At 37.0% G+C, this 11,845-nt stretch overlaps 1 protein-coding gene across 1 annotated transcript; it reads right to left on the bottom strand.

Moving 5' to 3' along the window:
• Window positions 1-8,297: 8,297 nt before the first annotated feature.
• Window positions 8,298-11,443, bottom strand: LOC106958536 (cingulin-like protein 1). The gene is made up of 3 exons (XM_015050486.1): window positions 11,303-11,443; window positions 10,563-10,726; window positions 8,298-9,415 (listed from the first exon to the last, which is right to left on the bottom strand). The coding sequence occupies exons 1-3, from the start codon at window positions 11,354-11,356 to the stop codon at window positions 9,265-9,267; spliced, it is 369 nt and encodes a 122-aa protein (XP_014905972.1). The 5' UTR covers window positions 11,357-11,443; the 3' UTR covers window positions 8,298-9,264.
• Between the last annotated feature and the right edge of the window lie 402 nt (window positions 11,444-11,845).

Here is an 11,845-nt window from a genome sequence, read left to right as displayed (position 1 = left end):
GAAACAATCGAGCCGCTTTACCCCGAACGCGGAAGCTGAGGTGCAAAGAGGTGTCAAACCTGTCCGAAGTCACAGCTTCTCTCTTCCGGTCGTCGATATTCGCGGTCTTCGAAGGACCCGGATGCAGACCCTGAATTCGGACACAGCTTTTAACATAATCTAGAAAACCTGACTTATTACGTGAGAACATAGAATTCAGCGGGTTTCGTGCCTATGACAGTGAAACAATAATGACCAAAATAAAACACAGGAAATATTAAGGTCAGCTAAACTGTAGTGGCGGAACCATAGACATTAATATGTCTATGCTTTAGCCGCTAAGCCTATCGGGGCTAGCTAAGCAACGTTGGTGGAATAAGCTAACTTACTCGCTCTTTGGTTACCTAGCAACTCACGCATTCTTTGGTTACCTAGCAACAACCTGTTGATTAGCTACTTGGCGGCAGTTTAAAGTTTCACCACCACCATGGAGTAAAAACTGTGGCTAACAGGCCAACAGCGAAAGGTTGAATCCCAACATATTCAGTAGTCATATTTACCAACATATTTCTTCTGACTAGAAGTAATATTTACGTTATGACCATTCAGGGTCCAGATGAATGTGACACAATCTGTTGAGCAGGGGTGTCCAAACTTTTTAAGTTGGTCAAAAATCCCATTCAAAAGGACTTGAGGGCCAAAAATGTGTTAATTTTAATAAAACTTATACTGTAATATATGTTGTTGTTATTTGCTTGTTTGCTTGTTTTTTTAATCAACTTAATAGTTTCATTAAACACGTGTAGTCTGATTTTTTTGGGGGGTGTTGGAAAGAGATGTGTAGAGTCTTTGGGATTTTCCAGATTTGTCCAATTAAATGAAGTATTTGACAGGTGTTTATTGAAAAAATAGCAAAAATGTTGACAGTTTGGAGCATTAAAAGCATTATTCAGGTGACTGTATTTGTAACTGGAAAGAAAAAAAAGTGTAGTGTGAGAATTAAGGTCCTTGATTAAATATAAATAATTTTACACTAAATCTACCAGTAGATATGAATAATTTAACTGCATCACTGGAAGCCCAGCCGACTGCATGGAGTTGTTGACTTTCCTGCTGAGCAAACATTTTCCTTATTTCACTAATCAATAAACTGGACATACCTAGCAGTAAAGTCTGTGAAATAAACCCTGCAAATTTAAAGTTAATATGTCCTAGAGTGTTTTTTTAATTCTACTATGTTCAGTTCATTTTTAAAAAAAATTTATACGTTTATCGCTTCATTTCTCTTGGATGAATATACGCTGATTAATGACTTATTGTTTGATGAAAGTGTGACCTTCACTGTCATCAAGCTTTTAAGCGCGTCGTTTTCACATCAGGAATGGTGATCTAACCAATCAATATCCATTTTGAAAGTGAGTACTTTTAATCCCTTTAATCCTTTTAATGCATATCCTTTTTAAACTTTAATTTGTGATTAAATATTTTCCCACTGCAGCTACTTGAACTTAAAATAACTTGAAATCTTGGTGTCAAAGCTTCAGAAATGAGTTTCCATCACGGACCCAGTTGGTTCAGGAGTGCCACAGATAATAAATAATTGAAGCGGCTGACAATGGGTATCGATGAAAAGGATCCCAGCCATTATTTTTTAATGCTAACTCTACCTGGGCCCTTACCACCAACAGATCACCGCGTGTTTACGCCGCTTCACATGCTGTTAACGCAGCAGAGCGGAAGGATAATCATCCTGTGAATGGCTGCAGTCACTCCCTTTTCAGAGAAACACGGAGCAGATGAAGAATGGGGAAGAGACTCAGGTTGCCCCACAAAAGCTTGATCAGCTGAATGTCAAAGCTGCCAGCAAAATACAGTAAAAGCGAGTGAGAAGAAAATCCGTTCAACAGCTGGTTAATCAGTAACCAGACATCAAACAAACTGTTTTTCTTTCTTTTCTTTTTTTTTTACATCTGCAATCAGTGAGTCCAAACTCTGTCCAGGTCCATGTGGGCCTTTTTTTTTCTCTACCATTTTCACTTCTCGTCATGTTCACACTCTCACTGTTTGTGACGTCAGCTCAGGCCTGGCGCGTTTACGCTGCTACGCCCATAAACCCTGCAGGAGTCGAGCCAAAAGGCAGAGAAACGTGTTGAGGTTTTCTGAAATGCCTCACCTCACACAGCTTCATGCTTCACTGACTCAACCAGACAAAGTGTTGTTTTTAAACTCCACAGCAGCATATGTCTACTTTTTAGAAAAACGTGAAATATTTTTGAGCTATCTTAAAAGTGTTAGCGTCAAATCCTGCTTCCCTTTTTGTCTTCAGTGATCGTCACCTGAGTGATTTACGATCTGGAGAAGCCAGAGCTGTCCCTGTTGCTGCTGGGAAACAGGAAACCATTGTTTATTGTTCCTTAATCTCCGATAATTTACAGGTTGATCAAGTCGGTAGGGAGATAAATGAGTCACGAGTCAAACATTGAAATCCTGTTCACACATACAGAACCAGAACGAGCTGCTTCTCTGGGTTTGCAGAGCTTTTCCAGTTCGGTGAATCGTTGTGACCAGATGTTTTGCAACAAACAGAAGTTTTCTTCTGCACAAACTTTGCAGCGTCGATGTTGTTAGATCTTCAAATATTCAAACTGCTTTTATTGAGAAATGTTTCAAGTTCAAGAACAGCATCAGAGTTTCTTCTGCCAACTTTTCTATATCTAAATTTCACCCTGGCCTTTCTGAGACTAATCCCAAGAGTTGGTGCAAGAATAATCCCAAATATTTTGTGTCCATTCACTACTTTGTGGTGCATCACTGATGCCGTAAGCTTTCCCGACCTCAGACCTTCACACTAACACCAACATTTTGATAAGATAATCCTTTTCTTGAAGACTATGTTAGTTTAATACTCCTTTTGACTCATTAACTCACAAAATATGTAGAAATCTAAGGCAAATTTCTTATTTTTGTTTCATTTTCTTTAGAAATAGTTTTCTAACCACAACAATAAAACTACTTCTACTTATTTCTGAAGAAAAGAAAAATAAATAATTAACCTTTGAACATCATCATGGGAGTTAATCACTTTTATGGATAAGGCCATGTTGGTTTGGAAACATTTACCTCCGTTAAATACATGAATTCATCTTTTGAAAATGGCTTTTTGGTTTTACTCTGCTTATTTTCTCAAATATTAACATTTTATTTTGTTTGTCAAAAAACATAAATCAACCAAAATAACTGAGATGCTTTATTTTCTTGGGTTTTTGTGTAGTTAATCAACACACAGCTATCTGAAAACAATGTTGCCATAACTCCAGCTCTAATTTAATCTTTAAACTCATGGAAAATGTAACAAGCTCTGCACTGGTGGCGACCCAATCCTATAGTTAAATCCTCTTTGGGAAACTCTCCTGTAACTTTATTTCTCAAAGTTAGGTTCTGGGTGATTTGATAGATGATTGATTTAGGTGGACATTTAGCAGAGAGACCTGAGGAGCCATTTTGATGTAAAAGAATGATAACAAATGAGGTTTTCTTGGTAACTTGGGTTGATAAATGCAGAATCATTTAAGTGTTTAAGTGCCATTCCTCCTTTTTACCTCTTCAGCTCTAAGTCAGTGAGAAAATCCCCGTTATTCTTCTCATTGAAAAGAGGTCAGCAGGTCACTTTAGGGCAGGACAAAAATCAGGTTTGGATGATTCTCTTTTGCTAAAATGAAGAAAATAAACTTTTATTGTGTTTAATAAGAGACAGTTTCACAGCTCTACCTTACATGAGCGTCTGCAGAGGAAATATTCTCATCTGAGTGATGTTAAAACTCGCTCATGTTTCTGCTTAATTAGAGCTTTTCGGTTCACATAGTCCTCATCAGTTTGCATTTTGAGTATTAATACACTCAGCTCTAACATTGCAAAGCTTTTCACAGCTTAAACATATTTATTTATCCATAGAGCTGCAGAAAGGAGATGAATCCAGTCGGTACGTGCGTCTGAGGCGCTGTGAGGTGAGTTTGTCGTTGGCCGCCGCCTGTAGGTCACAGAGCCACCGTTTGATCCGACCTCCTGCGAGGGTCTGTTTGTTTGGGGTGGATTTTGTTGTTGAAACTGAAAACAATAGTTTGTCTGTTCAGTACCGCTGCAGGAAAAAGTGCTGCAGAAAAACTCCCACAGATAAATTTGTTGCACATGCAAAAGAAAAAAAAAATAAATAAGAAATAACTGCAGAATGTTGTATTTCTGGGAAGTAAAAACTCAAACTGGCAGCTTGTGTTTCTTTGTGTCCCACATCAGAGTTCAGTCGGCGCCAAATGTGTTACATGGTTTTCATTTCTTCAAGGTTACGCCTTGTGGAAACTTTTAGAAGTTAGGATGTTAGGAAAAGTGTTTTATTCTAGTACTTTAAATAAAAATGCTACATTAAAAAAAAACATCAGTGCTAACAACATGGCTTAAAAAGTATGCACATTATTTTTTATCTTTTCTGTGTTGTGATATTTTTATTTATCTCAGTTTTAAAAATCATGTACAATTGAACGTCCACTTCACAGTTAGTCAGTGTAGTGCAATAAAAGAATAAACAGAGTAATATACAAACAAAATAAATGTAAAACAAAACAAAAGAACAGCAGCAAAGTATACAACTTAGATGATTTGCTGCTTAACTTGGTTTATTATTTAAATTCTTTATGAATGTAGCAAAATAAGGGAAAATAAAGTCAAAATGTTGGCAAAGCAGGCAGGAAAATATGTTAAAGTCATCCACACAGTGTTGTTTTTATTTCTTGTATCAATAAATAAAATCTATTCATGTAAAAACATGATTGATTGTTATTTTTTTTAATGGAAAAGCTCAGTGCCAACTTAAAGGTCAAGATAACAACTCCATAAATCAATAACAGACTGATTAAGCACCTAATCCATCATCTACCGGACCTGTACGATCAATGCCATCATCCTCCTGTTATCTCACACCATTGCTAATCTGGATTAATCAACAGATCAATTTGTTTACCTGAGCCTTAATTTCTGACAAGGTTCAGAGCTGAAATAAGCAGTTCTTATTTTATAGCTTCTTCCTTTATCATTTCAGATGTTTTATGTTAATTTAGCCTCTGCTAACTATTTAAAAAACGTTTAAAGATTAAAATATTCTGGAGGGTTTTTTTTTTACCTGGACTTTATTAATCTAAATACAGATGCAGCTGCAATAATTAACATGTAGAGAGGTGACTTTATGCAGGAAAAAAATATATAAAACTCAACTCTGAAGGTTTACTTTTCAATAAATTAGTGTTATTGGCACAAACTTGTTCTGACATCAGGTTTCATGTTGTCATTAATGTAGTATTTTATCAATGTATAATGAATTATACTGACTCAGTAGAATGCTGTATCTTTGTAAAGATAATATTTTTCTTTATTATTTTATGTGTATTGCTTGTTTTGTGTGTAAATATGTATTAATATGGATGATTGATGCTTAATTGCTTTTTTATGTTTTTTTTTCTTCCAGCTATTCCTTTTTCATTCAAAACCTTTGTTTATATCAACAAGTGACATGTTAATATTTTAAACTGTAAATGAACGAGACAAATAAATAAATAAATAAATAAATAAATAAATAAATAAATAAATAAATAAGGAGTATATTTCACTGATACCAGAGCAAACCTTTGCGTGTCTCTGGAAAATCAAATCGTGCTCACGGTGCGTCAGCAGGTTGATGTTGAGCTCGGAGCCGGTTCGTCCTGCCGCACTGATGCATTCAGGAACCGAGGCGTTCACCGGATGTTTCAGCTCTGATCCCGAGCCACAACATCACAGATGCGTCAGACAGAAACACAAAACACGCTGGGTGTTGTTCACAGACAGTCAGCAGACAGGTCAGACTGCTGAATATGCGTCTCAGAGAAAACAAAGTTATTTTTATGTACTCGATGAGTTCATAAATTATAACTTGCGAAAACTTTTTAATTATCGTGGGAGCAGATTTAAGGAGTCAGGTAAATGTAGGACAAGGAGATAAGTTAAAAATAAAATTAAAGAAAACAGCTGACTTTGTTTTAAAAACTGATATCTGAAGTGCAAGAAGATTTTGTAAGAAATATTTTTCAAAATGTTCTACACCAATTTACACAGAAAAATGTAAAAACTTTTCTTTGATAAACATGTCATTTATGTATTCATTTAATGAATGGCCATTCATGTAGGTGCCTCCGCTTGAGCCTCCGCTAGGGGGCAGTGTGGCACTATGAATTTTCACAAATCTCCGTTAAACTGGAAAAACCTGGATTCCTACGAAGTAAAGAAAATCCTAGCGCTGATTTCTCCGAGAATCGGCCAGGTCTCTCCTTAAATCTCCGGCCTCACGTCCTAAATTAGCCACAGTTTCCCCTCTCGGTGTGTCCCGCTTTGTGTCCCTCTGGCTGAAGTCACTCAGGCACATGAAGGAATCCCAGGAATGGTCACCTTGTTAGGCTTACACAACTCTTGCCTCCTAATCCCGCGGCCTCGGTCGTTCACTGCTCGGCTTGACGCGGGGAGGCAGAGATAAGGCCGGACAGGTCGGACTGTTTGTTCCCCTCAGAAAGGCAACAAACGAAGGTCGTGACCTGACAAAAAGCAGCTATTCCGGGGCCATATGAAGCTCCAGACCAGCAGTGTCAAACTCATTTTCTTTTTGGGGCAAATCAAAAATCTGAATGTTCTTAAAGGGCTGGTTGTGCCAGAATGTATTGATAAAACCCATTAAATTGTTAAAATATCAATTGTTTCAGCATTCAGTAAGCGTTTTGTAAAATTAAACAATATTGAACATCTTTTCACGCTGATTCTGCATCCAGGACTTTCACAGATTCTGTGGGGTTAATTTAGAAATATTTGTAAGGATTTTTTATTTTTTTCACTAAAGTATGATGTTAAATGAGATTTATTAATCGCTGCATCAATCACTGTCTATAGTTTGACATCAAGTCATCAAGCGGAGGCAGCAGTCACTTTAACTCAAAGTTCATGGTCAATTTTGAGAAAAAAATTTTCAGTAAAATCAGAAAAAAAATGTTTGGATCTGTTGATTTTATGTGAATTTTGCAGATTTGTGAAAAACTGGAGGAGGGCCAAATAAAAGCTGCGGCAGACCAGATTTGGCCCCCGGGCCTTGAGTTTGACATGAGCTCCAGATGATGCTTTCTGCCACAAATGTGGAGAATAAGGTTTAATTATCTTTTAAATAAGTCAGTTTAGTGATATCAACAGCTCCTTTGTTTTTGCTTTAACGTTATTTACTCCACATGTGTGAAACTCAAGGCCCGGGGCCCAAATCTGGTCCGCTGTAGCTTTTTATTTGGCCCTTTAGACTCCAAGTTACATCAATAAGTTCCTCCAGTTTTTCACAAATCTGCAAAATTCACACAAAATCAATACTGAGTTTAAGTGATTTCTGCCTCAGCCTTACTTGGTGTCTAGTTATAGTCCGTGATCAATACGGCGAGTGGTAAAAAGTTACACTTAGCATCATACATTAGCACAAATATCACAAAAATTCCTTGGAAATATTTCCAAATTATCACAAAAACTGTGATTTTGATTGCAAAAACACACAATCACAAAGTCCTGGAGGAACAGCGATTTGTTGATATTTTAACAGTTTAATTGGTTTTATCTACATATTCTGGCACAACTGGCCCTTCAAGAAGATTCAGATTATTGATGTGGCCCAAAATGAAAATGAGTTTGAGGCCCCAGATTTACTGACTGCTGGAGTTATGATCAAAATGCTGCCAGTGTCAATCTAATTTATTTACACAGATCAGAACCATGTTTTCAACAAGCTAATTAAATTAGCTAGTAGCTTCATAAAGATTTGTTTTGAAAGAGATTTAATTATATCATTTGACTTTGATCATTTGTGGTTTGTTTTTAACTAAAACATATGCCGACAATGAAAACACTGACGTTTATTAAAGTGTAGATGTTCATGGCAGCACTTCAAAGAAAAGAAAACTTTAAAAAACTATTCTGCTTTGTGTGGATTTTGGTTGATGACATCACAAAAGGTAAAATAATGGAGCTGAAAACCTGAAGAACGACAGTAATTCAGATTTTATCTTTGGTTCTGAAGCATCAAAGTGGGTCTTAACTTTCCAGTGAATAAGTAAACTTCTTGTTTACTACAAAGGAATATTTATTTTTTAGTTCACAACCATTTGTGAACTAAAAACCGTCTGATTGCTCTTTTCCGTTTTGCTCGTACTTCCAGCAGGACTCATCATGTTATCGTCTACTCACATTCAGACGTAGAGCAAAAAAGCAAAACAAAGTAGCAGAAAGTAACTTTATTTCGTCGCAGCAGGACTCATGAACACACAGTCGCGTACAGAGAGGTAGCGGCAGGAACCTGCTTCCCTCCACAGGCGTCAGAAATCAGCATTTTCAGCAAACAGAGTGCAAATCATCACAGTGTAGAAAAACATTTGATTGTCAGTTCGTCACATCTGAAGAAAATCACTCATCCAGGTACAAAGGAGAATTTTAAAAGTCTCACACTGCTCAGCGCTAACACTCGGATCTGACAGGAAGCGGAAGTTAAATCAAAGATAAGTTTGTACAGAATTAACTAATAATATCTCGTTTAGTGTAAAAACTAACTTTTCCATAAGGCTTATAAACAATACTGAGATTATTATACAAAAGCTGATTAATTAATAACACAGAAAGTGTTAATAACATATAAATGAAAGTAGTTGTGTTACAAAATTGGTCATGAAAGGATACAACACTGTAAAAAAAGACGCGTAAAAGTTCCTCATTTCCCTAAAACCCTCAATAAGCCAAGAATGAATAAATTAAAGAAGCGTCCTGGCAAAATTCACTTCATATTAGGTTTATATTCATTAAAAAAAGGGAAAAGTTTATATATTTCATATACCTGGGTGGTAGAAAAGAGAATATAAACGGCTGCTGATAAAGGCAGTACTGGTTGTTTGGATTGCAGTAGCTGGTTTTCAAGTTTACCACTGGTGGGATGATCAACAATCAACAAAGAAACATTCAGGAGGGAATGTAAATTATCTACACGTTTCATTTCTTCAAATTAAACCTTTTCAATGTCTTCCTTCAGAGAGCTGCTCAAATAATACTGAGTGAGTTTACAGAGTCCAGCGACTGCTGCTGACAGGCAGGTGGAAGCAGAAAGTCCCAGTATTTACATGGATAATTCAGTGTGACATCAACAGTAGCACATGACAGAAAACGTTCATCGGTAGCACATTTAGAAAGTGTTTCCGCTCATAAGCCGAAGCCTGACAAGCCGTTGTCCTGACTGGAGGAGCGCTTGTACCCCGACGAGCTGAAGTACATCTCCCCGTCGGTGCTGAGGTCGTCATCGTCGTCATCGTCGTCCAAGTTGTTGAGCAAAGGGGCCGACGTGTTCTTGCGCCTGCATTGGGTAGAAGGAAGTTTAACTTTTTCACCCTTAAAACATCAACATGGGATTTTGTCTGATGGTCAAGAGGCAAAAATGGTTTTCAATTAAAATAAAAACATGAAAAGTATTGTCGTCTTTCCTCTGACACCGCTAAGTAAAGCTGGATGCATCCTGTCTTTACTCGTGTGTAATTTAACCTCAGTGTAAACCCAGCTGCTCTGTGAAAGAGGGCAACAAGGCTTTTATAGAAACACTGTTGAAAAAAAAGCTATAAGAAATTATTTTTCCACTTTGCCACAAGCTTTATGAAAACAATGAGCGATTATATAGTTCTGCAACCAAAGATTATTTTAGTTATCAATTAAATCCATAGATTATTCTGACAATTTTTCATTTAACCATTTTTTAAAATTTGAAATTAGCGTCATTGGGTAAATAATGACACTTTTAATGCAACTTTGCATTAAAAATGTCATTATTTACCAAAAGACTCTTCATGACAACAGATATAAACATTCATAAAGACTCCTTCATGTTTATAACAGCTGTCATGGCACCCTGCAAATAAAATGTTACCGAGATTTTTTTTTTATCTTAAATGCAAAATATATAAACTCTTTGTACAGTTTTGGCTTAATTACAGCTCTGAATATGTTGTTCTATCAGAAAGTGGACACTTTTCAGTCTATATAGTCCAGTTAACAATTAATCGATTACTAAATTAGTTGATAAATATTTCAATAATCAATTAATCACACATAATCGCTGAGCCCTTACATCAACATGCAGAAAGGCTACATGTGGAGAAAAACACCCTCCTGAATACACCATCCACTCAGTGAAACACGGTGGTGGCTACATCATCCTGTGGGATTTCAGATGATTAGTCCCTGAAAAAGCTTGAATCTGGGTTGTAGAACCAGAAACGGGTGGAACAGCGTAGATTGAAGAAATGGCCCAGTCAAAGTCCTGATATAAATACAGCTGACAAACTATGAACAGATTTCTGTCTCTAAATGTGTGGAGCTGCTGGATTCATGCTTTAATGGGCGTCCATTTGTAATTGTGGAGAGAAGTAAACACAGGGTGAGTTCTTTTCATATAACATCCAAATAAAAGCCCTGCTGTGGTTGGTCCGAACGGATCTGTGTCACTTCACCTCATCTCGCTGCGCAGAGCTTTGAGTTGACTGTTGAGCTGCTCGTTGGCTTCCTGCTGCTCATCCAGCTCTCTGTGCAGCTTCTTCTTGTTGTGCTCCAGCCGGTCGATCGTCTCCTCCGCCTCGTCCATCTGCCGCTTCAAAGCCTTCAGACGCAGATTCAGCTGCAAGAGGCGAAGAAGAAGAAAAAAAAAATCACGTCCTGCGCTTAAAATGATGGCAGGAAGTTCAGCAGACAAAGATCTGACCTCACCGTCGTTATTCAAGAGGAAAACTTAAATATGGATCTTATGAGGGCTGAAACAAAAAAACTAAATTAAAGGGAATAAAAATAAGGTGGGGAAATAAAGGCTTTAATGAAGCAATGAAAGCAAATTCAGTCATTTCTTGTCTTACAGTCAGATATGAAGGAAGAGAAACTTTGAAAAAGTTGAGAACTGTCTTTGAAAACCGTTAACTGTGTTTTACTGGATGTGATTAAGAGATTTGTGGCCGTACTTACTGACATTTAAATGTACCTTAAATTTATTATATCAGATATAAATTTATTATTGGAAATCTGACAAATAAAACAGTTTTGCTGGATTACGGCCTAAACCGTACTCCAGTATCCAGTGGCCACCCAAAACTACTCCAAAGGCCACAAATGGCCCCCGAGCCACACTTTGAACACCCCTGGATGAACCTACTGCTAAAATAATAATTAGTTATGACATTATTACTGCCTGTGTGCTACGTACTTGGTCCTTCTGATCCTGCATCGTGTGATGCTCCTCTTCGATTTGCATCATCATCTCTTTCACTCTCCTCTCCAGCCTGCGGTTGGCCAGCGACAGGTTGGACTTCTCCCTATAACCAATCAATCAATCAATCAATCAATCAATCAATCAACCAGTATAGCACATTTCAGCAACAAGGCATTCAAAGTGCTTCACATCATAAAAACATAAAGTCATGCAACATAGAATCAACAATTGAAACAAATGCCATCGTTAAATCCTTAATCGGTTATTAGTCCCGTCACGATTACTATTTTTGGACAATAAATTGTCCCAGAACTTTTTGCGATAAACGATAATAAAATTGTTGTTTTGAGAACATTTTCAAGTAATATAATAGTAATAATGGATAAAAATGCATGAAAATGTTCTCAAAACAACAATTTTATTATCGTTTATCGCAAAAAGTTCTGGGACAATTTATTGTCCAAAAATAGTAATCGTGACGGGACTAATAACCGATTAAGGATTTAACGATGGCATTTGTTTCAATTGTTGATTCTA

This window comes from Poecilia latipinna, unplaced genomic scaffold, assembly GCF_001443285.1.
Source record: "Poecilia latipinna isolate Pla-1442-1.1 unplaced genomic scaffold, P_latipinna-1.0 Scaffold993, whole genome shotgun sequence".
Classification (NCBI taxonomy): Eukaryota; Metazoa; Chordata; class Actinopteri; order Cyprinodontiformes; family Poeciliidae; genus Poecilia; species Poecilia latipinna.
The sequence above is the reverse complement of the archived record's forward strand: the minus strand, read 5'-3'. Positions and strand labels throughout refer to the sequence as shown.

What these genes read in the sequence shown, in the direction of transcription:
- LOC106958536 (XM_015050486.1), bottom strand. Translation starts at nt 11,356, where the DNA reads ATGATGATGCAAATCGAAGAGGAGCATCACACGATGCAGGATCAGAAG. An exon ending in TGCAGGATCAGAAGGACCAA is followed by an intron (nt 10,727 to 11,302) that starts GTACGTAGCACA and finishes CGCCTCTTGCAG; the next exon opens with CTGAATCTGCGTCTGAAGGC. An exon ending in GCTCTGCGCAGCGAGATGAG is followed by an intron (nt 9,416 to 10,562) that starts GTGAAGTGACAC and finishes TACCCAATGCAG; the next exon opens with GCGCAAGAACACGTCGGCCC.